The sequence below is a fragment of the Trichoderma aggressivum genome, assembly GCF_033847375.1.
Source record: "Trichoderma aggressivum f. europaeum strain CBS 100526 chromosome Unknown scaffold_003, whole genome shotgun sequence".
NCBI classification, from domain to species: Eukaryota; Fungi; Ascomycota; class Sordariomycetes; order Hypocreales; family Hypocreaceae; genus Trichoderma; species Trichoderma aggressivum.
In genome coordinates, this window is record NW_026946369.1 from 1,199,504 (window position 1) to 1,226,391 (window position 26,888).

The window sequence follows — 26,888 nt, forward strand, 5'->3', positions numbered from 1 at the left end:
CATCCAATGTTGGAGTTGTAGCAGTTGTCGGCATCGTGAAGATCGCTCTGGGGGGACTGGTTTGTTTGTTTGTTTGTTTGTTTGTTTTATTATTAACGTCCACTAAGTAATCTAGTTACATAAGTCCTCATCTGGGCACTAGGACGGTAGGAGCCGCCGAGTTCAGATCGGGCGTTCGCTACGTTTCAATGTGACAAAGGAAAAAGGGGATGTGTCAATCTGTTTTACGTGTCTGTTTCTGTAGGGGGGGGGCCGTATGGGCTTGTGTCCTCCACTAGTTTCTGAAAGTCCTTATACCCTCCGTCACCGAGGAGGTATTGGATATGGGTGGTTCCGAAGCGCGCCTCCCTCTCCGGTACGTCGGGGAGGAAGGGGGCTACCATGCGGCACTTTACGAAGTGTCCTTGTGTCCTTGGTTCCCCGCATTTGCAGGTGGGCCTGGCGTCGTGTCCGAATCTCTCGTGGTATTCTGTAAAGTCCCCGTGTCCAGACCTTTCGGCTAGCAGCCTATGTAGGATCGGGCGTGGGAGATGTAGTTCAGGGGGCATAGAGGGGGCTTTATAAAGGCCCCATCCGCCGGCCTTGTAGGACTCTGGGTAGTTGCTCTCCCAGTCGGCGTCCTGTATTTCCCTGCGTTTCTTTTTCACCCACCTTTTGATAAAGGTGATGGTGGAGCAGTTTCTCGAGAGGCAAGGGAGTTCTGAACCCTCCTTTGCCAGTCGGTCGGCTTCTTCGTTTCCTAGTACGTCTTTGTGGCCTGGGACCCAGGCCACCCTCGTGGTAACCCGTGGGAGTAGTTTCTGGGCGATTTGGCGTAGCCCCATGTAGGCTCCTTGGGATGAGGCGGGAGTTGGCCCTAGTATTCCATCCACCACCGCTGAGTTGTCCAGGAAAAGCAGAATCTCTCGGATGTCCGGGTTTGCAAGGGCGCGCGTCCTGGCTAGCTTCATAGCTTCGAAGGCGCCCACCGCCTCGGCGTCGTAGACCTCCGCGTTGGCGAGGGGGCCGCATGCCGTGGTTCTCTTGAAGTCATGGTATGTAACGGCTCCCCAGCCGGTGTTGCCTTGTTTGTCCTGTGACCCGTCCGAGTAAGCAAGGAGGGTGGACCTGGGGAGGCCGTCGAGTAGTTCTAGGTGTTTCTCCGCTGCCTCTGACTTCGGTAGGCCTCTGAAGTCCGGGCCTGCTCGGACCGCTCCGTTGTTCTTGGCGAACAGGGAGGGTCGGACTGTTTTCCCTACTAGGGCTGCGGTGCGTTGCAGTCGGGTGGGGGGAACCCTGGGGGGGAGTTTCTTGTCGATGCGTCTGCTGATCGGGTGGTTCCTGTCCAGACCCGCGAAGCGAGCCGCTGTGCGGAGTCTGGCCTGTGCCACCCATACTGACGCCGGGGGGACTCCCGATTCTCTGTGTATGACGGAGAGGTTAGTCGTCTTCCACACGGGGACGACTGCTCTGGCTGCTGCTTTGAATGGGGGTTCCAGGATCGCGGTTAGTCCCGTCGAGCCTGTTCCCACTTGTCTGTTCGGGTTCGTCGCGCTCTGTCTGCTCTCGCCGGGCCAAAAGGCCTCCGTCCCGTATAGGGCTACAGGGGCGACGCAGGCCTTGGCTGCCATGGCCACCGCGTCTGGCGGGGATCCTTTTTGTGTCTTGTTCAGAGATCTTAGGAAATTGGCCGCTTTGAGGGCTTTTCCCTTCATGATCCCGAGGTGTTTTTTGAAGGAGAGCCGCGAGTCCAGGTGTATCCCTAACCACCGGACCGAGTCCTGGGGGGCTATGATCTTTCCTCTGAAGTCCACTCCCTCGTCGTGTGCTTGGGTTCTGGTCCTGTAGAAGTGTATGAGTTCGGCCTTGTCCGGGTCGAAGGAGACCGCGTTCCTGTCACCCCAGTTTAGAGTGTCTTCCAATTCCCACTGGAGCTTCTGGGCGGTTTCTTTGGTGTCGGCCCCCACTGCCATGATGCCAATGTCGTCCGCGTACCCGAAGCGGGTGTTGGGGTCATTGAGCTTCAGGCTGGGGGAAAAATAGAGCATGGAGACGATGGGGGAGATGGGGGACCCCTGTGGGGCTCCGCATTCCAGCTCCGTCTCCGGGAGGGTGGTCCCGTAGCCGTTTCGAACAAGAGCCTTGCGGTCACTCATGAAGGAGTCGACCCATTTCACAAAGAGGGGGGGCCACCCTTGTTCCCTGAGTCTGTACACCAGGCGGTTGCGCATGACGATGTCGAACGCGCCGGAGATATCGAGTGTAAGGAGGGAGACGACGAGACCCTGGGCCAGGGCGACTTCGGCGTCGTGTAGCAAGCAGGCGACCAGGTCTGTCGCGGACCTTTTTGGGAGAGCCCCGAAATATTGTTCTGGCAGTATTTTGTGTTCCATCGCTAGGAGGGAGACTCTTCTAGCTAGGAGTCTCTCGAGGCCTTTGCCTATACAGGAGAGCAAGGAGATGGGTCTATAGCCTTTGTGCGTAGTGTACGCCTTCTCCGGCTTCCCAGGTTTGGGGATGATGGTGATCTCCGCGCTCCGGAAGGGGAGTGGGTGGTATCCTATCATCAGGCATCCGCGGAAGAGGTTGGTTACGTACTCGCCGATGGCGGGCCAGGCGAGCTGTAGAAGGGCGACTGATATGCCGTCCGCGCCGGGCGCGGTGTTTCCTGACCCCGTTGTAGCTTTCTTGGCCTCCGGCTCCGACACTGTTTGGTCCCAGTGGATGTTCTTGTTGACGGGAAAGTCCTCTTCCCATGGGTCTGAGATGTCCTCCTCTGTTGTCTTTCGCTTGAGAAGTTTGTCTCTGAGGAAAGTCGCTCTCTCCGTGGGGTCTGAGATGCTTTTGTCCCCGTCTATCAGGGGGGGCGGTTGAAAGCGGTCCGTCGCCTTGCGCCACTTGGCCACTGACCAAATGTTCCTAGTGGCGCTGGCTTCCGCTATGATCTCGTCCCAGTGAGCTCGCTTGCTGCGGCGTATGGAGTCTCTGAGGGTCTTGCGGGCTCCTTCATGGGCAGGGGAGCCGTCTGCCGCTTCTTTGTAGGCCCTGTGGGCTGCTTTGCATTTCTCCGACCACCACGGTGCGCTGTGGCCGTTCTGGTGCCTGGTCTTACCGGCCGCCTCTATGACTTGTTTGAAGAGGTCCTGCAGGGCCCTGGCGCACTCGTCCAGGTTGGTTTCTGACGGCGTGGTCAGATCGACCGTGGGGAGGGTCCAGGCGAAGGAGCGCATGAGTTGGCCGAAGTCTTCCCAGCATTCCATCGGGACGTATTTTTTCCCTGCCCCCGGGGTTGTCCTGAGGGGCTCGGGCAGGTTCGTGATCACTGTGTAGTGGTCCGACCCTGTGTTGAGGGAGTGTTCGACCCTGGTTGACGCAGGGCAGTTTGTGAAGACCAGGTCGATGCACTTTCCCGAGTGTCGGGTGGGCGTGTCCATTAGAGCTGGGAGGAGATCGTGCTTCTCCGCCCATTCCGCGATTTTGTTGCCTGCTGGGTCCGCGCCCCTGCCCGGTTCCCAAAGTTGGTGTGAGGCGTTGAAGTCGCCTGCGATGATTGAGCGGGGGGGGGGAGGGCCCCATTTAGTGAGGGTCTCTGTGGCTGAGTCTGCCGAAGCCCTTCGGTAGACGTTGACGATGGTGTAACCGCATACCTCTATCCAGCATACGCATCCGTCCTCCAGGCCTGGGGGAGAGAGTTGTTTGCTGGGGAGGTTCGGAGAGATTCTAACGAATGTGAGAACTGAGGGTCTGGCGTCCCTCCAACTGTTCAGGGGGTTGTATGCTTGATATCCAGGGTGATTCTTGGTTTGCCTTCTGTTCGATACCCTGTCCCATTGGGCGTAGGGTTCCTGGATCAGCACAATGTCGTAGCCACCTTCCCATGCCAGCGATAGGGCGATGTCCTGGTGTGGACCGCTCCTCCCGACGTTGGCTTGGAAGATTTTGAGGCCAGTGTTTCTTCGGCGGCTGCGACGGGGCCTGTCGTTCATAGGCTCGCGTCGAGAGGTCCGTCAGTTCTAGGGGGGGCGTCAAGCATGTTTTCGTCACCTTCGGCTTCTTCCTCTTCGTCGTCCGGGCCGGCCACGTGGACTGCCGACCTGGCGGGGGAGGTTCCCTCGTGGGGATCTTCCTCGTCCGAGTCGACTTCAACGATGACCTTTTTGGCCGGAGCCTGAGGGGGGAAGGGTGGAGCCGAGCTGGAGATTGGCAGCCTTATGCGGGGGCCCGTTCGGGTCTCCGGGTTAGACGTTTTCTCGACATTGGGGGCCGGGGCGGGGGCGGGTTTGGGTTTGGGTGGGTTGGCTTTGTTGTATTCCTGCTGGCCCAATTCCCGGATTGCCTGGAGTTGGGCTTTGGTTGTCTGTACTTTTTCCCCGTTCCTGACGACCGGTCTGGCGGGGCACTTCAGGGAGTCCGCCGTGTGAGGGCCGTTGCAGTTGGCACACTGAGGCGGGGACGAGCAGTTAGCCGTGGTGTCATTGTGTCTGAAAGACGGTTTGCCGCATTTGTGGCACCTTTCAGTCCTGGTGCAATTCCGTGGGTTGTGGAATCCAAAGCACCGCAGGCACTGGGTGACCCGAGGGGGCTGGACCCGGATTTCCGCCGGGAGGGAGCTGCTGAAAAGTTTGAAGCCGGGTTTGACGTCCTCATTAAAAGAGATGAAGTAGCTACACGTGTCGAGGGATTCTCCGAAGTTGGCTTTGCGGCAGGAGACGGGTAGGCTCTTGGCCCCTGCCCTGGCGCGTGCCTCCTCCGGGATTAGCGCGTCTGTGGGGTGGGTCCCGCTCATGTCGGTGTACGTCTTCGACACGCCGCGTACGAGAAAAACCTTCCACGAGCATGCTTCTTCAATTTTTAGACCGTCGTTCTCTGCCACCGGCTGGAGCGCGATGATTTTGTTTTTGATGTCTTGAGTCTTGCCTCTGAGGGCAAAGCCTGATCGGACCTCTTGGAAGTGAGTGATATCCTCGTTTGTGAGCTTCGAGATCCTGATCAGTTCTTGTCTAGCCCCGATGGCCGACAGCTTTCTCCATGCGTGGTCTGGGGGGACTCGGATGAAGATGCGGTCATCGGGGCTTTCCTTAGGTTTGTTGGTTTTGTCTGTGTTCTTTCCGTTGGTAGCGGGGGCCGGCCCTCTGCCGCCTATGGAGGAATGCTTTGGGTTGTCGATTCCCTTCTGAGGGTTTTTGTTGTGAGTGTTTTCTCGTGACGCGATCTGTGCCCACGTGACCCTGGGGTCCTTCTGGCCCGCTTTTCCAGTGGACGCGGGAGCTCCCGCTGTAGTGGGGGTCCTGGCGGCGTCTGATTTGTCCTTCTTGTTGTGAGATGTGTTGGCTGACGTTGTCTTAGTTGGTTGGGCAGCTCTTTCTTTGCTGCCCAATTTCTCAGGGTCTTTGGGCCTCCCCTCAGGGTTGATGTGGGAGGCGACGAAGTTTTCGAGAGCGGTGTTCAGGCATGAGCGGACTTGTTCTGCCACCGCTGAGGAGAGCTGGGAGGTGTATTGCGCCAGGCAGGAGTCGATAGCCATAGCTATGTTCAATACCACGTCTTGTCTGGCCCGCTGTTGTGCGTTGATTTCGTTGATTTGGTTCATGATTTTGTTCCTGGTGAGGGATTTCCCCTCTTTGTTTGGGTCGGTGGCTTCCTTTGCACCGCTGAAGATGGAGGCGATGAGGCCTCTCGAGGCTGTCTGCGCCGCGGTCGCCGTCGCCGCTGCGCTCGGTCTTGCTCTGTTGAAACTGGGCGAGGGCATTTTGTCCGCGCCGAGGGCTTCTCCGAAGCGTCTTTTCTTCTTGGGGGTGAAGGGGAGGACCGTAACCTCTCCCGTTTTTGGGCCTGAGGGGGTCACCTCCTTCGGTGGTTGGAAGGCTGTCGCTGGTCCGGGGGCGACGGGTTTCGTTCTGTTCTGGTTATCTGGAGGGTTTGCAGATGTTTCCATCTCTCCAGGGTCCCCAGATGGGACCGTAAATGAAAAAATCGTAGTCGTTTTGTCTGATAGCTAGTCAAACGGGTGGGAGTTTTTGGTGGTTAGGCACCCAAAAGGTGGGGTACCTGTAGATGTAGGAGGGAAGCTTGCTATCAGGTAGAATAACACACAGGTCGAAATAGCCGATCTGCATTTTCTTCAGACTCTCTTCAATCGCCGCACGGATATTGCCGGTGCCTTGGGAGACCTTATTGGTGATGAAGAGCTTTTCACGCGGGATGCCAGATTCTTGAATGGCGCGGCCGACTTCCTCTTCGTTCCCGTACATTTCAGCGCAGTCGAGATGGTAGAACCCTTTGTCAATAGCCGTTTTGATCAGGTCCACGAGGCTTTAGCTAAAGTTCGTGTCTCCAGCTTCCTTGAACCAGGCCGTTCCGGTGCCCAAGGCAAGCTAGAGATGCTCTTTAGTGTTGATCATACGCTGGTGTTCTGCCTACACGGAGCTCACCATCGGTATCTGGTTGCCATCATTGAGGGGCAAAAGTGGAATGTCCATCTTTGGTGCCGGGCGAAGCGATTGAAGTGGTTTGGAAGTATGGAGAAGATGCAGGCCGCCGTTTGGTTGTCGGAGGAAATGATGACGGCGTGGAAGGTCAGTGCCTATCATCTCGGTCCGAGCGCGGAGCCGTAGATTTAAAGGCATCGAGGAATGACGTGTTTTCCCCATCAAGTTGGCCAGCCCGGATAAAGTAGCAATAAAGAAGGAATAACCAGTTGAAGTGACTTGAAGTGATCTTGTAGGATGCACCCGAAGGTTTGAAGCCGTGGAAGACGTTTGATAAGTCTTGCAAGAGAGAAATGAATGCACGCTGTGATTTGACCTTGAGTCTTGGTAATAAAGCAGAAGTTTACTTAGCCTTAAGCCTAGATCGATCTCTTCAACATGCTCTCTGATATTGACTTTCCATCTGACGCTCCCAGCGAGTTCGGGATATGCGCGGCATTGGCAACAATGTAAACGCACATTCTTGGTTGCCCCATGGCATTGTCAACGTCACGTGTGTAACTTTGGCCTATGATCTATCATCAACGAACAATCTCAAAAAGGTCTCCGAGAGCAGAGGGTTGAACAAATAAGGTGTGTGATCCGTGTGCTGGAATTTCGTAATGTAAGCGGCACTACTTCAAGACCGCCGGAATGATGCACGCCCAGACATCAATAGGTATGGACCTCTCCTTTGCCTCAAAAAATTATCTGGTGGTGGACCGTGTTTTGTAGTTGCCTCATAACACAGCGTTGGGCACCAACTCGCAACAGGCATGCTAGCAGAGGTATAACGAAGGATCGCTTGCATTTCGTCACTTGAAGCCGAAAAGAGAGCTGAACCCGGCAATCGGACACGACGTCTCGCCGAAAGTGTTGAAAAACTCATTTGAAACCCTTATCACACCTTGGCAGTCCCGGCCCCCAGACCTGGGAGGATACCCAGTACCCTTAAGATGGCGTCACCGGGCACATTGAATGTGGTTGTGACCGGCAATCCTGTGAGTCCTTGTATCAATTGATAAACCTTGGAAATCACACTGACTTCGTATTCAGCCATTCATGGAATACAATTACAATACATCTCAGCTGGTCAGAGATGCTCTGCCACATATGATCACGGGGTCTAACCAAAAAGACATTCGTATATTCAAATATTTCCGTGACACTTTGGATACTTACGATGATGTCCGGTATGTCTCTCGTGACATGTGGAGCGGTAGACGTTCACTCTTTTTGCCAGAGCCTGAGCCAATCGAAAACGAGGAACATGTCGATGTCGATTTCATTCTCCATCTCGGTATGATCGCTTTGGGATGGGACTCCAATCAATCCCGCTTCGAGACGACAGCGCGCAGAGACGGATATAATCTCCACGGCGATGATGGCAAGCTAGTTGACTCGGACCAGCTTAGGCAACTTGGCTTGCCAGAGACACTGTCAACGTCATTGGATTCAAGAATGCATGGAACAAGATAAAGCGACGGTATCCAGTGAGTACCTTTATCTAGCACTGGCCAACTTCTTTCTCAAAATCCGGATATTGTGGGGTACTGACGCTCCGGAGGATGTCACCTCATGTGTTTCAGAAGACGCAGTCTACTTCTGCGAGGTCCGTCTTTATTCGTCGCTCGCTGAGCCTTTGCTGTGCAAAGAGTTGGAAGACAAGAATGGTCGTGTCGTATTCCAACATTTACCTCAAGCTCACGACTCGAAGGCAATCAAGCTTGCACGGGATATCACTATTACTTACATTGCCAGTCTCGCCGATGAGTCCATCTTTAATAATGATTGAGCGGAAATGATGCATTAATAAGACGCTGTTTGATCTTTGGTGATTCACATAGTTGCTCCCCTGACCGGAATGTCTGAAGCTGAGAAGGAATGAACGAGAAGCAACAAGGTGCCTACGTAATGAGGCAATCAATTGTAATCACAGACCATTTATTATGGTATGACGAGAGATACAATTTGCAGTCGCATGTCATTTTGCTAGAAATAAAGTTGCTATATCTCATCATCTTCCAGTCTACGTCTCCCCCTCAGCCCTAGTGATGAAAAGATGCTGGGGCTATCTTGGACATGGGCGCTCACTAAGCCTCAAACACGAATGCCGTCTTCCTGCCAAACCCTTCAATACCCTCACTTTCGACAACCTCCTTGACGTCGTCCTTGTTCTCGGCAATGAACCTAGCCATGGTTTCCCAATTGCCCTTTCGTCTCCGGAATAGCGTTTCGTCCAACGTCATCTCCTTAACCAAAATGTCCATGGTAAAAGGTATCTTTTCATCCTTCTTGGAATCATCTGGCTTCTGCATCGCACGATCCCAGTCTCCAGCCTTGCATTTAAAATACACAATGCGTGTCTTTGGCTCTGGAATTGGAGACGCACCAGTATCCGTCTCCGCACTCATGGCGACGTAGTGAACAACGACGCAGTGATTCACAGTGGGAAGCCCTGACTCCTCGCTGACCCGAAACGGCCTTATCTTGCGAATGAAGTCTGTAAAGGCTTCATTGACCTTGTTGATGACAGAGCTGCTGACATCAGGAACATCGGCAAGGATGAAATTAATTACATCTTGGCGAATTTCTGAGCGCGATTTGTTCAGCGTCAAGGGTGGTCCCGTTTGGGTGGTCTGGACATTGTAAACAGCTCCAACCTGACCTTTGGTAAGCGAAGCCATGGTTGCACTGGCAGCTTCTTCAAAAGCCAGGGCAATCTCTTCCGGATTTTTGATGGAATAGGTCTCTTTGCGGCTCTGATTGTCATAGTCGGATAGCTCGTTGACGGCAGCGAAGAAGCGGATCATGCCGGCGGCGCTCATGAGAGACTCGAATGCTCTATGTACCTTTTCATCGTCACTCGTCGGCTCGATGGCGAAGATGTACGAAACTGGGACCTCGCCGCGCTTGATGAGGTCGTTGGGCTCCATGATGCTGTTTTCGACCAGGCCGACAAGTGCATCCATTCGACTGCCCCAGAGATTCTGGTGGTTGGCAAAGAACTGGCTATCACTCATAATAAGCTATCATGAAACATCATGTATATTGAGAGAAACACACTTGAGGTCTGGGTGATCTGCAGTAATTTCCATCTTGATGATTGGAGGCAAGTTTGGTCTAGTTGTCCGGACGCTGTTGCTCAATAGATGGCCTGAGGGAGGACGGCGCTATATATACATGTATATATCCCGAAAATTCTGAGACGCTATAATAGACCTTGTACATCATGGAGTGTCCCTATTACATCCGTTCAATAGCACATGCAGAAGCACGTTTAGGTTCGGTGTCTTTTGGTGCAGCTAAGGGGCTTACGTGGACAAGTAGCGTTGCACACGACACACACTTCGGCGTACACGTATGCTATTAAGCCTATTTAATCCGATGGTTGATTTTATAATAGTTTATATTAAAATGATCAATAAATTGCCCTTTACAGATGACATTTAATATAAGGTAATATTTCCCCCTTTGCTTAGAAATCACGACAGTATTGGAGGGGGCACTTGGAGTGACAGATTTGAATGCATCATGTGTGAGCATGGAACAGGGGATATCACTTGGGGACATCTAAGCAAACATCTCTTAATCGAAGTATATCTGGATAGAATCACGGAAACATCCAGCAATATCACGATTGCGGGGAAACTAGGGAGCACAGCATTTTCTTAGGCAAAGACTACCGGGTACTCAAGCCGTTAATAGACATAGTGACGACCTGATTCCAATATACCAGACTCTAGCTTTCTAATGAACTCTATCCCATCAAGCAGTCTGCTTCGGTTTAGGCATCATGATCGGGTTTCTTAACTGCAAAAATCCCTCAATGGCAGTATACGGACCCTTTTGCAGCCCAGGTTTAGTGAGGTTACCCGTCTTTTCAATGCCAAATGGATTAAACTTGGGCTGGGGGTCCTCTTCCTCAGACGGCTGAGCATATGGCTGGAAAAAAGACCAATCTCCCGGTCCCAGAGAGGGCAGGGGAAGATTCCGCAACGGCATATCCCTAGCGTTTTTGCTGGTCAGGAGTTCCTTCTCGTGATATTCCGGAACGTCATTCAGCGGCACGGTCAAAGGCCCCGCGTGGAAGAATGCGGTCATGGTGTTCATGGCGCTTTGCCAGCTCCAGTGAGGCAAGGTCAGCGAAACGGGTGGCAGAAATGACGAATAGGCTTGCACAGGAGTGAACGGGTCGATGATGGCGCCAAAGACGGACATGCGTGCGTTGCGGCGGTCATCAAATGCCTTCGGGTTGACAATGAGGTTTTCATTGTCGTATGGTGCTCGAGTAGGAAATGGAGCCTCCCAGAAGGGTGTAAAAAGGGGATAGTTTGTAGTGTTGAGACGCTCCAGTGGCTTTTTCTCACCCTCCTCTGGCGCAAAAAATGTCTTGACCTTGCTCAGATTGAGCTCGTCTGATTTCGGTGTAGTGGTATCAAAGTAGCCCACAAGACCATCATACTCAGCCTCACGGTCGCCAAAGCGGATTTGGAACTGGTAATATGGTGACTTGTCGTCGTCATCGTCCGGCTTGGTCAACAGGCGCTCGGGGGCCGTCAGGGGACTCTTGGTAGTTTGAGTCTGCAACGGCGGGCTCTCAAGCTCAAGCGACCAGCCCATGTTGACCAAGGCAAGAGGCTTGCCAACGATGGCATTGAGAAACGATGCGTAAGAGGTTGGAGCAGCGGCCAGCTTTGATTGAGCAGTTGTGACCATATACCAGAATCCCTCCAGATATGAGGGATCGTTAAGCTCTTTAGCCAACGCATCAAGCTGCTTAGTCTCTGGTGTTGGAGGATCCGTGGATGGTGCAAAAGGCAGCCATTTGGGAGCATCCAATGCGCCAAGGGGTCCTCCAAAGCGGACTTCGCGGTAGAAAGTACCGTCTGGCAAGAAGAGCTGGATGCCAAAGTCGGCGTAGTTGGTCATGACCCAGCCCCAGATTGGGTTCTCCCACTCTGTTGCCGGACGCCAAGTAGCTCCCTTCGCATCTTGGTCCAGTCCAGACTCTTTCATGTCAGACGGGTCGTCAGCAATTCGCTTGACAAAGTCAGCGTTTAGACGGGCGTTTTGGTTGATTTGAGGCGGCAGTTGAAGGAATTCGCACTGCTTAGCTTCATCTTTGATCACCGTATTAGCGTAGAGCTTGCCCTCTACCAAGATGGTCTGTGGCTCATAAAAGTCACTGATGCAGGGGTAGATCGGCGGCGGACCATTCACTCGCGGCTTCTGGTCAATGGCCATCAGAGCTTGCCCAAACTTGTCAATGACGTTGAGTTTACGGAATCTAGTTGCACAACAGCAGTTAGCATGGTTCGTTCTGGTTGATACGACAGAGACTGTGTATAGATGTGTGACTGGGAAGGCTCACCTAAACTGCCCGTGTGTGACTGGCTTGAATGGATTCCATTTATCTGTTGCAAAATCTTGCTGCGCCGCATACGGCGTGAGGGCAGAGTTGCCCATGATCATCTCCAAGTTGGTCTTTGTCAAGCCAGCAGTTTCAATGACAGCTTCAACCATTGCTTCGCTGACTTCGCCTGTGGGGCCAACGAACTTGTTCTCGGGCTTCACATGGCTGCCCTCTGCCTGGGTGACCAATCCATCAAACAAGCCAGACAGCGGAGAGGAAAGATATGACAACTTGCGCATGTTATTTCTTAAATCTGTCCGTTTTTGTTCGTCCAAGTACTCGTCCAAGATATCTTTGGGAGTATTATCAAACAGTTGGACGACTTTAGCCTCAAGTGAGAAGCTGGGCTGCGGTAATATGAGCGAGCGCCCAGACAGAATGCGAGTATCTGGACCTTTATCTCCCTGAGAGATTTTCAAATCGTCCCAAAGGGGAAGCGCATCTTTGTCGCCCCTTGGCTTCACAGTGATGCCATAACGAGAGAGCACGTTGGCTGATAGGCGAGCTGTGTGCTCGTCCAGGTTCCAATACTCAAAGGGAATGTGGTCGTACTCAATCTCCCACTCCACAAACAGCGGGAACCATGGCTGTCGCTCTGACCACTGATCTCGCCAGCGCTCAATATTAGTCTCAAGATCCTTTGTCTTGTCATGGAACTGTGGGTAGAAGCGAGTCTCTGGTGCCGTCCCGGAATCTCCACCGCCAGGACGAAGAGCATAGAACTCCGCCACCAGATCAATTGCGTGCTGCTTGAATAATGGAGGCAGTTTTGTGAATAGAGCCAAAACCTTGTTCAAGGACTCGGGTAAGGCAGCGGACGAGGGAATGACCTGGTATGGTGCTCGGACAGAGACTCTGTCCAGATAATCCGTAGGCCAGCCTGACTCTATGCCGCCAATGAGGACAGTAGGGTTGTTTGCTCGGCAATAAGCAGGCATGCTGGCAGGCTTGGCCGTGGCCAACAGATTCGTCTCATGGATGGCGATCGGTGGATTCAACATGAGATCAATCTTCTGCTGCAGCTCCTCCATGCGATCTTTGAGGCGAGAAATGTGCTCTGAGAGATCTTTGGCCTTCTGAAGAAATTCTGGGGCAGTTGGATCAGTGCCGTCATTCCCGGCATCACTGACAAACTTCCACCACAGAGAGAACATGTCCCAGCGATACTGAGTCATTGCAAAAGTGCACGCATCGAGGAGCTTCTTGGTCTGATTCAACTCGCGAAGCTGCAGAATGGCTTCCCTCTCCGGCACCATGGGCTGATTGTCCGATTTCCCGTCGTCATCATTTCCAGAGAAATAGTACCTTTCACCTCCAGGGGAGCGTGTAAAGGACCAGTTATAAATGGTATCTTTGGCTTGACGTTGGTCCTCAACACCATCGTCACGCGCGTATAGAAGCGAATCAATCGCCAAGATCGACTCTTCCAATTTGGCAATGTCGCCAGGAATCCCCTCGCGGTCTTTGCGAGCCGTGCAATACGAGATGATGGCGTCCATGGGAGTGGTTCCCACAGAGACAGCCGCCAGATCCTGATCGCGGAGACGGGCATTGTACCGATCCGCCGGCACATCTTTTGGCTTGTTTTCATGATCCCATGTAACGTCGTACATGGCGCCGTGACACATGAGGTGCAACTGGCTGATTTTCTCCATCCACGAATCTGTAGGATCCGCGCCTTTGAGAGTCATGAAGAGGTTTTCCAGGCTGGCGCCGTGGGCAATTGTCTTGCCAGACGTCCACAGAGGATCGACATCATCTTTCCAGTGCCATCCAAGGACATAGTAGCTAGCTTTGGCATAAGAGAGATACTTTGGTCCATCTTTATCGCCTGCTCCGTATTCAAAATTGTCTAGCACACTGAAGACATTCGTATTGTGCATCTGAAAGTCTGCAAACAGCTGGTTGCCGCTCTGCAGGAGACTGAGATTGGGCGGATCAACGCTGGGATTTGGTGTTTCGGACCAGTCCGCCAACTGAGTCTTGCGTCCGATGAAGACTTCGGCCTGCTCGCCAATGTTGATGTCTGAGCCGGCGTGTCCCTTGACAAACGGCGCAAAGTCCGTCTGCAAGTCCATGTCCAATGGGATCTGGTCCAGTGACCAGACGTGGTCACTATCAACCACCCACGCCTCATATTCCTTGTCTTGGAAAGCTGTTTTCGCATCTGTTGGCTGTATGCTATCCAATTCAATCTTGCGAATCACAATCCACCGAGTCGGCGGTTGGACAAAGTCTGGCGTGTCGTTTTCGCCATCCTCTTCGGCGTCTCCTGGCGCAGTATGCAAGCCACGTCTCAGGCGCTCTTCTCGCCGCCTCTGCTTCGAAACTGTGCTGCCAGCTGATGTGCCTGATCGATAGAAACGAGGCAGAATCCAATGGATATACACGCCGTGACGATGGCGGAGAGCTTTAGGCTGTCCCTCGTCATCACGGCTCCCGAGGTCATAGAGACGCGGGTTCACGATGGCAGGAGCAGTGTTATGAAGATCTGCGTGATTCTGGACATCCTTCTGCAGCATGTATTTGTCCAGTCGCAGGAAAGTGTAGTTGGGCTGCGTGATGGGCGCGATGCGTGTTGTATCATCGCCCTCTTCACCAGAACCACATACAGCTGGGTTTAGCACAAAGGCCTCCAACTGCATTGGCACCAGCACGGTGTCAAAATCTTGGATTGTATCCGGCATTTTCAGGGAGTTGATGTGTATGTGCTATGTGAAGAAGAAGAAAAGGAAGAGAGAGATAAAGGTGCATACAGCTTCCGGGCTCAGGTCATCGAAGCAGAGACTGCTTCCTGGAGGTTCGGACTTGGAGCCCTTACTGAGATGATGCCAGCAAAGATGAAGAACCAAATCCTGATTTACATGAATTGTTTGCTCACACTACTTGGGTGAGTACGATCCCATATTGTATCTCTCTATCAGTGCTACTTGATCTCAAGAATTGCATAGCCTAATTTAGTTTAACCTTCTTTTTTAAGCCCATACCTCCCTCATTTTAAGTACACATGGTTATATTTCTACATTGGAGACTACATATCATACTATCGGAACTTCATGATGTCTGTAGTACCCCCCTAGTATCAAGCAATGATAATGATCCTTTGCCTTGTATCCCCAAGTTAAACTAAACTATTTGCTTCTCTGCTATACTAGCTTCTTCGGGCGCTAATCGCCCGCAATAACTCAATACTGAGTCCATTCGGAGGCTAATTCGCGGATTCCGTCGTCACACCTCTGTTGATTCCATCACTTCTCACTTTTTCTGTTTCACTCAGCTACTCCACAGAAAACAACAGCTACCGTAATGACGACGGTGATGCACTGCCGAGCCACACCCAAGCTCCATCGTGTCCCCGCCACAAGTCACTGATACAAGTGACAACTCCTCGAGCCATGTTCCAGCTGCCAAGAGGGCAGACAACCTTGTCAGGACCGGCTCTCAGTGAGGGGTAAACAGTTGAAAACAGCATAGCGTAAATAGCGAAGACATGGATTGGCCAATGCTCGATTGACTAGCCAGCGGCCAACTAGTTCCCGTTTGTCTATAGTTAGTTCCCGCCCCCTCTATTGATGGAGACGCGGGAACTAATCGACGGCGCTGAATAGTCAACCCGCCGAGCAACGACCGTCATTCAGCTCTTGTTGTGATGGCGGTGGCTTGTCGTTTCTTACCATTTTCTGCCTCGCCTGCATGGTGATCGTGATGAAGTATCCATAACGGCCTGCGCACACGGAGATGCCCGTAACGCTTGGTGTCGCAATCACATGTGTCTTGAGCCTGTTGTGATTGAAAACTTGGGATGCATTGGAAACACGCTACATCGCTAATTGGCTGTCATTGAGCCATACAACCGCCTGCCACAGAGGAGAAGGGATCTAAGCATGTTATTGGATGTCGTGATATTCCTTCAGCTGGCGACAGGTGCTTGGACCAAGCTGAACAACACAGTCTAGTTGTCAAGAGGCTGGCTGACTGCCAAAACGATGGATCCGTGAGCTTCAATTCGGAATGGAAAGACACCAGCTACGTAATGATGGAGGAAAATCGCGTGCGTCAAGTTCAGGTTTTCCTATGATTCTGTCAACATGGGTGACAACAAGGCAGACAGATTCCGTGGGCCTCTTCTTGGGCTTCAAGTTGGAAGGAAAATCGGACCAGTTCTACAACTATATCAAGGACGACAACCACCTTCTAATCGATCTCTCTACACTTCAAACTTCGTCATTCAGTATCGGCAAGACTCTTTCCACAGACCTCTTTACAGCTCTCAGCTCTTTACAAGTGCTCTTCTTACTTGAACACAATCATCAACAATGGCCGCCCTCGCAGCAATCTACAACCCTCTCGCTCCCAAGGACAGAGCCGTCAACCTCTTCTTTAACACTGGCAATGCTCAAGTTGCGTTGACCTTGAAGACTGGCACTGATGGCAGTGACGAGAATGATGTCTACGTCTGCGGCGACGACGACTACCCTGGCTACATCCTCAACCCCTCTGAGATCTCTGGTGGTAGCTTCCGTGGCGTCCACCATGTTATCGCAACCACGGTTCCCCTGGTTGAAAAGGGCACCTCTGTGACCAAGAACCAGATTTCTCTCGTCTCCCCCGTGTACAAGAAGCTGAACACTACTTCCCTGTCCAACAAAAACACTTCGTTCGCTTCGTCTGAGAAGGGCGCCTGGGCATACTTCTTGGAGTAAATTGATCATGCACCGGTTAAAGAGTTGACAGCTTTACTAACCAGATATACAGTGGCTCCGCCAACTACCAAACGCAGCTCAAGGAATACAACTTCCTGACACAGCACACCGCGACTTACCTCAAGAACGCCGACATCAAGCTCAACAGCTCACTCGCGGCCTATGTCAACCCCAAGAACAACCACCGTTACATCATTTACCAGGAGGTGAACCAGGGCCACCTCAAGGAGTACGACATTAACAGCAACCAGAGTATGTCTCTCTTTGAACAACGCAGTCCTTTTTTCCGTTATATATTGATTGACCTTTGTTTTCCCTCATAGGCTTCGACATTGATGCCTCTCAGGGCACTCTCGATGGAACTACCATTGCCGTCACGTACAACAACAACAAGGTCTATATCTACTACGTCGATGCAGGATCCAACATTCGACGAATCATCAAGACTGGTGTTGATGGAGAGGCGTCCTGGTCGGCCAGCTCGCGAATCGACGATGCTACCAAGATTAGCGTTCCCGGCCAGCTGACCGTCACTACCGCCAACGGCTTCAACCATCTCTTCTACGTGTCTGTTGACAACTCTCTTGCCGACAATGACTTCAACCACGTGACCGATCCGCTCCAGGACTAAAGAACTGGGAAGAGGAGGCCCTGAAATTAGCAGATATCAGCTAGAGATGAACAGATAGCAATGCAACTCGTCTAGAGTTATTGAAAATCTCATTGTCGCATTACTTTTGCAGTGACTGTTAAAAACGACTTTTTGTAGTATGACGTTCAATATGCGAAAGGTGACTCCTTCTATAATCTTGCGCGAAGTTGAGCCACGCTTGATGATTTCGCCAACTCTGACTTGACAGAAGTCAGGTTGATCCAAGTAGCTGATTCGTTATTATTTTGAAAACTGAAAACCTTACCTACCATATAGTCTCGGCCAACCATATTACACAATTAAACAGTTGCCGACGTGACTCCCGTATAAGAGAAGGTGATGAGTCCAGTATCCAAGAGGCCATATCAATATACCTATACACTAAAGACGCTACATATCGCATAACGTGAAAGAGAGTTATTGCTTTGGAATAGTCATAGTATCTAAGCTTTATTATCCAAATAGCATTTTGTAAATTAAAAAGAGAACATGATATTCTTGAACAAATAACAGTAACGAACGTAAACCATCTTCCGGACTATATGCAACTGTATCATGAGTTTGATAAAGCATTCCACTATAGGGTACGCATTAGAGTCAATTTCTTTTCTCTTTCTCTCTTTTCAAACTACAATGCGTAAATTCCATCATACGTAGGTACGGCACGGAACTATAGAGGTGGCACGTCGATTACAGGGTAAACGCAATTCATGCAATTGAATTGGAGTCTGTGACTGTGATAGCATATGTGCTGTCAGAAGGCTCCACGGAATAAGCACATGCGCGATTTCAACTTCCGTAAGGTAGTCTATAACTGGTAGTGTAATACCTAGGCTCTGTTGCTATCCGATATTGAATGATGATTGGCCAAAGACGAGAATGGCCACCGGATTGCTATTTTCACTCCTTTGTGCTATTCTTCACCCCTCCACCGTCTCCAACCGCCCTTGAAATGCGCTCAAGCGTTTTGGGGCAGGTCGCAGCAAAAAGCTAGGCAATAAATGTCCTTAAAAAGCGGACCCGGCAGTTTTCAAAGAGCTGACACCCTGACCCATGTCCACCTCGGAAGCTTGTCCAATGGGTTGGGGCGGAGGATCCCGGGAGATCAGCTATCGACGGCTGTGTGTGGAGGGGGAGATGCCCCTGTTGGGCCCCTTCTTGGGTTGGAATATCACATGAATAGTCTTGTATTTAGCTTCTTATTCTCCTTGGTAACTTTGTTTCGTGTTGCTATGTGTGTATATTTGGCGTGAAACTATTCGTAAATGAGGTCGTTTTCTTGTATAAATCACGCAATAAACTACCTATTTAGTTTTCCTACATGACACGAAAATAAAGTCTGCGCTCACTATACCTAAACTATCAATTCTCATGACTTAGTGTCTCACTCATCAAACATGAGGAATCCAATGAAACTAATTTCCTGTTTATTTCGTTTCCCTGACCCCGCCTCAGCTATCCATTGACGTCCATCACATAAAACTACTCCGCATCAGCTTGCCAGCGCAAGCCACTCTCTACTCTCATCACATGGATATATCGGAATCTCTACGCAAGCCACGGTCTGTTCATCTTCACCTCATTGAGCCCTCAGCTCATATACTTACGCAAGAAATTGCCAGATTGCAGCGTCACATTGCATACATGTATTCAGCTACGCTAGCTCACTACTACCAACTTTCATCACATTTCATCAACAACTTCTTTACGCAAGCCACATTCTGCTCATCATCAATAGATTGAATTATCAGCTTCTCTATGCAAGCCACGGCCTGTCACCTCCCCCCAGCTAGAGGCCTATCATTCGTCATCTCATCTCTACTCCTGAACAAGGACCAGCTCCCTTGTCACTTTTCCGGACTGCTTTCTCATCTCCCGTAGCACTCCCTCAAGATCAGCGGGGTCAGTGTACAGATACACGTCATCCTGCACCATGTTCCAAAGGTAGACCTTGCCATCGTATGTGAACAGGTAGGCGCCTCCTCCGTGCTCGCTGCTCCTGATCATTTGCGGCTGCAGCTTCGAAAGCTCGGTTAAGCCGGCGCTTGCGGCAGATTGTACACCAGGGCCATTGTCTGACCAGTAGTAATCCTTATCCATCTCCTTGTCATCGATAGTCCAGCCGTAAGGTGGGTTGGAAGCGACCTGCATGTCGGTTAGAATAGGCCTTTGAAGATATGCACACTACGCATTAGATTTGCGACCATTGGGCATGGGAGACGTACCATGATTGGTTTTTATGAGAGCTGAAGACTTGTGAGGGGAATCAACGTTGACGTATCTGTCTTGTAGCCGACGCTTGATGCGGTGGCAGTGCGAGAGGAGAGGAGTTGTCGGTTGCTGAAGGAGTAACATGATGATGAATCCAACTACCGTGATGAACCCCTCCTTAAATGCTCAGATGCTGAGCACGTGATCAAGCTCAATTACAAGCAACTGCCCTCGTCTGTTATTGGACTCGAGTCACTCGAGCTTTGAAGTCCCCCTTCCGATCAACACCATCCAAACTCGATTATCGTCTCTAGAGTTTTCTGTTACCTTGGAGGAAATTAGAGCATAGGAAGTTATGGCTGACCCCCCACCCGAGCCAACTCTCCTACGTCCCTTCGGGGATGATGGAAAGGACGATAAGAATTGGTTTCGTGTGGCATTCCGTTTCAAAAGAGATGAAGTAAGTCATCGAACCTGAGCCAAATCTGATGTCTTGCTGCCGTGCAATACGAGACTACGGCAAAAAGAGTCTGAGTTAAAGGGATTGACGCGTCAGTAGGTCTTGGGATGGATGAAAAAGGTTGCATCGAAGAACAATGCCAACTGCCCCCCTAACGACTTAAGAACCGACGATCATTTCAAATTATTGTTGGAGGTCTACACAGAGCTCGAGTCTCTCGCGTAAGTACTCAATACCGAAATATGGGAATCTTCAACTTTTCTAAATTATGGTCTATCCCCGCAAAACTGATTCTCAGACTAGGGCTACACAAGGTGCAAACTATCTTGTTCCCAAGGACGAGTGCCACATTTATCGTGATAAAAATCCAAATTTTGGGCCTAAAAAGACCCAAAGTAAAACCGTGTCGCCTTTTGTGATCAAGACTTGGTCCCACCAGTACATAGGTGCTCCGGATCCAAATGTTAAAGACCCTCCGGGTCCAGATGCCAAAGTGGTTACCATAGGGTACTGGTGTATCTATGACCTGATCGGTCTGTTCCTTGGTTTGTTAGGCAATGCGCCTCTAGCAGCCGACAGAAACAACTTCTTCCTCCCTCTAACGGCTGTCTACGCGAGATGGTGCACCAGACTTGCTGGAAAACTGGATAATACTGAAAGTCATCAGGGCGAAACACCCGGAATCGGAGCACCGCCCGCTATGTTTCAGTGCACTTGGCGTGAGCGGCAAGATGGGAAAGCCAAGTGGTTTCTCCTCGGCGCATCGATGGCCGGAGGCAGATTCCACAAGACACCGAGTGAACAAGATTGGAAAAAAACACTGCAAATGCAGCGGTTCGACATGCTGGTTACGCATCTAAAACCGCCGTTGGTTGGGCGAGATGACTTCGGCAAAACCGAGCCTGATGTAAAATCTAACGGGACGGGTAACCGTTGGGGCAATTGTGCCGAGACCTATCCTTTTGTCCACTGCTTGGCTGTGTATGTATTGAAGTTCAACTTCTCAGCGATTTCATCCATGCTTACTTGTGATAAACAGTGGAGACGAGAGCAACGAGACTGTCCAAGGCCTGGCCCTCTCAAAGAAGTTTGTTGATCAAAAAACCCCTGTCACGGATTACAGCGGCTACAGCGACGGTAAAATTTGGGACAGCGTCGTCCCTCCTTGTGCAAACTGCGCGAAATTGGTTGAATTGTCCAATGCGCCGGCGGCCTTCTTTGCAAAAGAATATGAGAAAGATAAGGCCACTGCTAAGACTGTTCCATCAGGTCCTCCACAGGAGCCAGAGATTCAGACCGAAGAAGTTTTTGTGATACGGGACGTGAAAGAACTACCGGTCCGAGAAATGGTGGAGGTGGCGTCGAATTAGGAGGTGATGTACACATGTATGTTTGTCTTTGGATCGTTCAGTGAGCCACGCATGGGCTATTCTGTAAGTAGATGATTACAATGAATAGTTTTGGTATATTAAAGGTCTTGATTTGTCTCTTGCACATGTAAGTTTTCATAAAAGCAATTGTGATAGGACGTAGATACGAGTTACCAAGCTCAGTATTGGCTCAAAACCCTACATGTAGACTATGTAATATCTCTCTTTGAGCCCATTACGACTATTTGCTTATTTGCCTATCTTGGAACAGAAATAAGACGACAAAATCAAGAAAGATAGTAAACTCTGTTACAAAAGGCTACATGCACTTGATTTCTACTTCTTCCACCTATGAAAGCTGCCTGCTCTCCGTATACGTTCCCTCAAGCAGTCAACAACGGTGCTGCTACATACATGTTCATGAATCCCTTCTTCAACCTCTCGGGAATTCCCGCAGTGCTCTTGAGCAAATCTGGCTTGTCCCACTTGAAGCTCTCTGCCAGGATACCCACGAATCCCTTTTGCCCGTCGTCTTCCGTGCCCAACGAAGGGTTGGACCAGCTACCTAGCACGGCAGCGTACTGCTTCTCAAAGTCTTCCACCTCCTTGTCGTCCTCGTCTTTTTTCTTGAAGGGCTCAACAGGTTCCCAGGCTGTGTTGGCATTTGTAATGGTTGGGAACGGTTTGACAGCCTTGAGGCGCTCAAGTGAAGCGTCGGCTACGTCAAAGGCCGGGAAAGGATCAGGTGCCATTTGGGCCTTGGGTGCGGTCAGCTTCACGCCCATCATCAAAGTAACGGAACCGTTGGGGCTTTTGAGAAGATCGGTGATGTTGTTTTTACCACCGCTGGGATCAAGGCTGGGATCATCTGTGTTCTCAAAGATCAGCTTCTCATACACACACAGATACATAGAGGGATATAAACCCGTTTCAGGGTCAAACAGATGAGAGACACTTACACTGGGCCCAAAGAGCTCTCGGCACATTCTTGGTGTACTTTTCGTACTGCCATCCACTGTCCTCTTTACCATTCTGGGCGACCGTCACAAGAAGGGTCGATGTCATGGATTGATCCAGTTGCATGGGCTTGCTAAAGACATCGCCGCCTTTAAGGATAGGATCCTTGTCTTTTTCGTTCTTAAACTGATTGATGGCCATCTTGCATGCCACAATGAAAGAGAAGGATCCCGCTCGCACTACCCACGGGTCGGTTGTTTTCCTCGTAGGATTCTCTGCCGAATTCAATAGGCCAGTCTGGGCAAGGAAATTGTGAGCTTCGTTCTTGTCCGGATCTGGGTACTTGTCGTCTGCCAACATGGCTGTCTTTTCTTCCCCTTCTTCTTCTTCTGCGGCTTCGCCCATGGTGATGAAAGCCTGAGCCGTCTTGGACGCATCTTCGGATGCTTGCAGCACAAGCTGGTAGAACTTGAGTAAGTCCACAGCCTCGATCTTTTGCTCCGAGTCACCAAAGTTGATATCAAAGGCAACAATCCAGAAATCGACATGGACACGACCTGCCAGTGGAGGTCCCCAGAGGTACAACTGAGCACCGATTTCGACGGAAATGTGAGTGTGAATGAAGAGGAAGTCTACGTTGAAGCGGACACCAACAGATAGACCTGCTTGGGCATTGAAATGGAACGGCTTGTAATTGATGAGGAAGTCAGCAAAGGCATCGAACCAGGCCTCGAGAGGACCGGCATGGAAGGAAGCATGAAGTCGCCCACCACCCATGCAAGCTTTAGGAGTGATGGCAAAGTATGCTTGCCCTGTAATGCTCAGGTTGCTGCCGAGGCTCCAGCTGATGCCTAGGCGAGGGGGATTGGGATATCCCGCTGGGACCTTGTATGCTTGGTGATAACCTCCCAACGTGAAGACGAAGTCGCCAACAATCGATTTGTCGGCTTTGGGAGCATCGAACCAGTAGTACAGCCCCATGCCGCCGGTAAGATGGCAGTCCTGCATCAAAATGAAGGACCGTGGAGACAGCTGTGCTTCAATCTTGAGGGTGCCGTACTCGAAATCCGCCACGGCCGCAATGCCGAGTTCAACGTGGGCGAATTTAACGGGAGACTTTGCATTTGGAATGTCCGCGAGGGCGAGCGCAAAGATGCCCAGCTTGATGGCTTGACCAAATTGCACAACGACAACCGCGTCGAGGCTGATCATCTCAAAGGCATCAATCTTCATACCCACGGCAGCCCAGTACGTGTCATTGAGAGGCTGGAACCAGCCAGACGGGCCGGGATCTGTGAGCTTTTGCAGGGCTTCCATGGCATCCGTCGCGCTTCCGAGATCAGTGCTGGCAATGAAGGGGAACTGGTAAATCTCCGCTGCCGTGGGCACGCGGACATTGCTGTTGTAGCCGAAGCCACCACATATGCCCGATATCTCTGCAAATTCCAGTGTAATGAGGGGACCATCAAGCTTGGCAAAGACAAAGACGGATTTGAAAGCCTCTTGGTCCTTGGGCTTCACCGTACCATAGAAGCCAGCCGCTTGGAATTGGTAGGGCACCCAGCCCACGATGAGACCACCGGCATAGTAATCGATGCCGCCTTTGTTGCCGTGGCGAATGATGCCTGCGATCATCAACGGCGGTTTGTCAAACGCAGCGGCGAGACCTTCAATGCTTGCCGAGAACGTGGGGGTCGAGCTAAGAGATTTGATATCGACCATGATGGTGAAGCCAATCAGCGAGAAACCAATTGGGCCTAGCTCAAAGGCCGCATCGAATTTCAAGCCCAGCATCTTATCCTTGTATTTGAGTCCGACATTGCTGATGGAGATAGGGCCAGCCTTCTTCTTGAAAGGAGCTTGAGCACTTGGACTTCCGTCGTCAGCCGGCTCTTCTTTCTTGCCCCCGCCACTCTTCAGTACGAGAGCCTTTTCAGATGCAGATCCAGATTGCTTGGGCTTGGGCTTGGGTTTCATGAATGCATAGTCCAACAAGCATGATCTTTCGCCGGTAGGACTATGGATGATGACGGCAAAGTGGCATCCAGCGGCCACCAAGATGTCCGTGTCCTTGGCTAGCTTGGGGTCGATCTTGTCTTTGACTAAAATCGGATCCGTGGCATCAGTGTTGACCTGGGCGAGGTCCTTGCGTGTAAGACCGGCCTCTTTCCCGGGCTGAGGGTTCTTTGCATTATCGGGGTCTTGCACCCAAAGAAAGTACAGTTCATCCAGCGGTTGCTCCAGGTCGCCAACCAGTGGAATCGTGACCTTTTCCTTCGAGAAGCCATCAACGGCGACTTGAACCAGGCGCTTGGATGCGGCTGTTTTGCCCCAATCTGTGCTGCGTAACTGGGCAAACTTGACATGTACTTGGCCTATATTGATTTGAGCTAAGAAATGGAACCAAGTCGATTCTTTTTTGTCAATGGTTGCAGTCTTCTTTTCAACGTCCAGCTGGAAGGCCTTTGCGTTGTCGGTGACAAGCGGCGTGTTTGCCACAAAGTCGGGAAGCTCAATCTCATCATCTCCGAGAATGTCCTCAAGTACCTCCCCAATGGTGACACTCTCATCAGTGGGGGTGAGGAACGCAGTGAATTTGAAGCCCGTCTTGTCGTGGGTAAATGTGAGGCCAAGCTCCAGGCCGGCGATGATCAAGTCACCAGTAATTGAAAAAGACGTGCCCTTGGACTTGCCTTTATCAGTGCCCTCGGTGATGCCCTCATACGTATAATTGACTTTGAGGCTGTCAACCACAATGGACTCAATGAGTGGGCAAACTGCATCTTTCACATCGTCATCGAAGAACTCTACCAACGTTGAGGCGTAGAGGCTGCTGAGGGATGCATTGAGCTCCCATTTCTTCGCCTGAGACTCGTAGCTCAAAGAACCCACCAACACTGCAGGCACTTGATGCTTCGCCGATACACTTGGCACAATTCCCGCACTGAATGCAAACTTGAAGACTAATTCGGAACTGCTCTTGCCCCATTTAAAGGATGCGTCCAAAGAAATCTCGCCCAGATATGGCTGAGGGGCGGAGCCAGGGGTGATTTTCTTGGCAGTGGCCGTACCGGCAATGGCAAAGGAGTGATCCGACAGTTGGATATAGGCGCGCGTAATCTCCGAGGGCAGTGTGTTTGGAATGTTCACTACCGTCTGGCCGGGTATCAGAGATGCAATCTCAATGCTGGGTGCCGGGTCTTTTGTGACGGGCAGCAAGATATTCCACGTTTCTGTCGACGGCTTAAGATCCAAGTTGTCCGTAGAAGTGGTATCTGTCATTGATTTATTCATCTCGTCAGCGGATAACTGAATCAAGGTCATCACAGAGAGGACTTTTTATCGACTTACTATTCCAGAGCTGTCCTTCCAGTGTGCCGAGTCCACCTTCACTCCTGTTCCAGCGATACGAGAGAAGAAAGACAGCAGGTTTACCGCTTTTTGCTGTACCAACGTTGGCTGTAACCTCAATATCAAAGGAAAATTTTGCCAATTTGGGCGAGTATTTGCCGCTCTCAGTCTCAAGTCCAACAGTGAAACGTCGCAGAGTGGTAGCAGAAAGGACGCTTAGGCCGCCTTCTTTCTTGCTCAAGAGTCCAGAGACAAAGTCTTCAAGACCCGGATCATCAATGAGCTCGGCAAGCCACATCAAAAGTCCCTTGAGCGGGCTTTCCGAGAGGAACATGAATGTCAAGCTGAGGCTGCGGGCTCCAAACTCAACACCGGCGACCATTTTGACTTCTGGGGCACCCCCCTTGGAGCCCTTGACCTTGCATCCGATGCTCAAGGCGACGGTTCCCTGATCCACTGGAAGATCTCCCTTGTCGGTCTGTCCGAGAACCAGCTTTCTCTTGCAAACAGCATCTGCGTTGGTAAGTGTCAAGCCTTTGAGGCCGATACTTAGCAGATCTTGCAGGTACGTGAGCTGCTCAAACTGAAATTGCAGACGGATGGTGGTAGTCATGTCGGCGTCTGGTACCAGCCACATAGCATTACGCTTTGGATCATCCTCTTTCCCAGGTTGTTTCAGAGTCAGTGGCAGGGCAGACAGTTTCTTGGGCAAGTAGTAGTCCACCATATTCTGTGATCCAACATATTTGAATAGATCACCGAGTTTCACGCCGGTGATGTCCTTTGTTGTGGTGAAATCGAGGCCCAAGGTAAGCATCCTGCCAGCGGTATCAATGCCTGGAGGGACAAATCGAGGCTGTGTGTCTCCGCCGATGAGGTCACTTGAAGCACCAAACGTGAAAATGAGGACATCCACAGCAGAACTGAATGTGAGAGCCCATGGTGCAGTTAACGAGACTGTGAACTTCTCGATATTTTTGTCAGTTACATTGTCAAGACTCACGGTGCCTGTGGCACCGGCGTCGAAACTTTGATACCATTTCTTTGTCTTATCGGTATCCGCCAGGGGTGCCGTCAAATTTGGTGCTTCGGAGAGGATAATAGCTTGTTCTTCGTTTAGAGTAGCAACAAACTTGTCCGTGGGTGTATCTGCCTTGAGAATTTGGACATCATCACCAGGCTGTTGGCTGGCTGTACTGGCGTAGATGGTGTAAGTCTTGCCATTCTGAATTTCTCGTGAAGTTTCTCCTCCAGCCCGCACAAGGGTTCCTTCAGTAGATGCCACGACCATTATGAAGATGGCCTTAGTCTGAAGAAACTAC

The 26,888-nt window shown here is 51.1% G+C and overlaps 8 protein-coding genes across 8 annotated transcripts; 3 read left to right on the forward strand and 5 right to left on the reverse strand.

The window, feature by feature from the left end:
- Positions 1 to 224: 224 nt before the first annotated feature.
- Positions 225 to 6,458, reverse strand: Triagg1_1483 (uncharacterized protein; the record flags this gene model as incomplete). The annotated part of the gene is made up of 4 exons (XM_062895558.1): positions 225 to 3,942; positions 4,074 to 5,876; positions 6,028 to 6,291; positions 6,400 to 6,458. The coding sequence occupies 4 exons, from the start codon at positions 6,456 to 6,458 to the stop codon at positions 225 to 227; spliced, it is 5,844 nt and encodes a 1,947-aa protein (XP_062759822.1).
- Positions 6,459 to 7,402: 944 nt separating this feature from the next.
- Positions 7,403 to 8,241, forward strand: Triagg1_1484 (uncharacterized protein; the record flags this gene model as incomplete). The annotated part of the gene is made up of 3 exons (XM_062895559.1): positions 7,403 to 7,447; positions 7,503 to 7,891; positions 7,941 to 8,241. The coding sequence occupies 3 exons, from the start codon at positions 7,403 to 7,405 to the stop codon at positions 8,239 to 8,241; spliced, it is 735 nt and encodes a 244-aa protein (XP_062759823.1).
- Positions 8,242 to 8,539: 298 nt separating this feature from the next.
- Positions 8,540 to 9,544, reverse strand: Triagg1_1485 (uncharacterized protein; the record flags this gene model as incomplete). The annotated part of the gene is made up of 2 exons (XM_062895560.1): positions 8,540 to 9,458; positions 9,513 to 9,544. 2 exons carry the CDS (start codon positions 9,542 to 9,544, stop codon positions 8,540 to 8,542), a joined length of 951 nt encoding a protein of 316 aa, XP_062759824.1.
- A 670-nt stretch (positions 9,545 to 10,214) lies between these two features.
- On the reverse strand, positions 10,215 to 14,549 carry Triagg1_1486 (uncharacterized protein; the record flags this gene model as incomplete). The annotated part of the gene is made up of 2 exons (XM_062895561.1): positions 10,215 to 11,736; positions 11,821 to 14,549. 2 exons carry the CDS (start codon positions 14,547 to 14,549, stop codon positions 10,215 to 10,217), a joined length of 4,251 nt encoding a protein of 1,416 aa, XP_062759825.1.
- A 1,629-nt stretch (positions 14,550 to 16,178) lies between these two features.
- Triagg1_1487 (uncharacterized protein) lies at positions 16,179 to 17,196 on the forward strand (the record flags this gene model as incomplete). Its single annotated transcript, XM_062895562.1, has 3 exons — positions 16,179 to 16,561; positions 16,618 to 16,817; positions 16,889 to 17,196. The coding sequence occupies 3 exons, from the start codon at positions 16,179 to 16,181 to the stop codon at positions 17,194 to 17,196; spliced, it is 891 nt and encodes a 296-aa protein (XP_062759826.1).
- A 1,839-nt stretch (positions 17,197 to 19,035) lies between these two features.
- Triagg1_1488 (uncharacterized protein) lies at positions 19,036 to 19,445 on the reverse strand (the record flags this gene model as incomplete). The annotated part of the gene is made up of 2 exons (XM_062895563.1): positions 19,036 to 19,362; positions 19,443 to 19,445. 2 exons carry the CDS (start codon positions 19,443 to 19,445, stop codon positions 19,036 to 19,038), a joined length of 330 nt encoding a protein of 109 aa, XP_062759827.1.
- Positions 19,446 to 19,783: 338 nt separating this feature from the next.
- Positions 19,784 to 21,258, forward strand: Triagg1_1489 (uncharacterized protein; the record flags this gene model as incomplete). Its single annotated transcript, XM_062895564.1, has 4 exons — positions 19,784 to 19,888; positions 19,988 to 20,109; positions 20,192 to 20,869; positions 20,928 to 21,258. 4 exons carry the CDS (start codon positions 19,784 to 19,786, stop codon positions 21,256 to 21,258), a joined length of 1,236 nt encoding a protein of 411 aa, XP_062759828.1.
- Positions 21,259 to 21,641: 383 nt separating this feature from the next.
- Triagg1_1490 (uncharacterized protein) lies at positions 21,642 to 26,857 on the reverse strand (the record flags this gene model as incomplete). Its single annotated transcript, XM_062895566.1, has 3 exons — positions 21,642 to 22,126; positions 22,218 to 25,490; positions 25,567 to 26,857. 3 exons carry the CDS (start codon positions 26,855 to 26,857, stop codon positions 21,642 to 21,644), a joined length of 5,049 nt encoding a protein of 1,682 aa, XP_062759829.1.
- Positions 26,858 to 26,888: the final 31 nt, after the last annotated feature.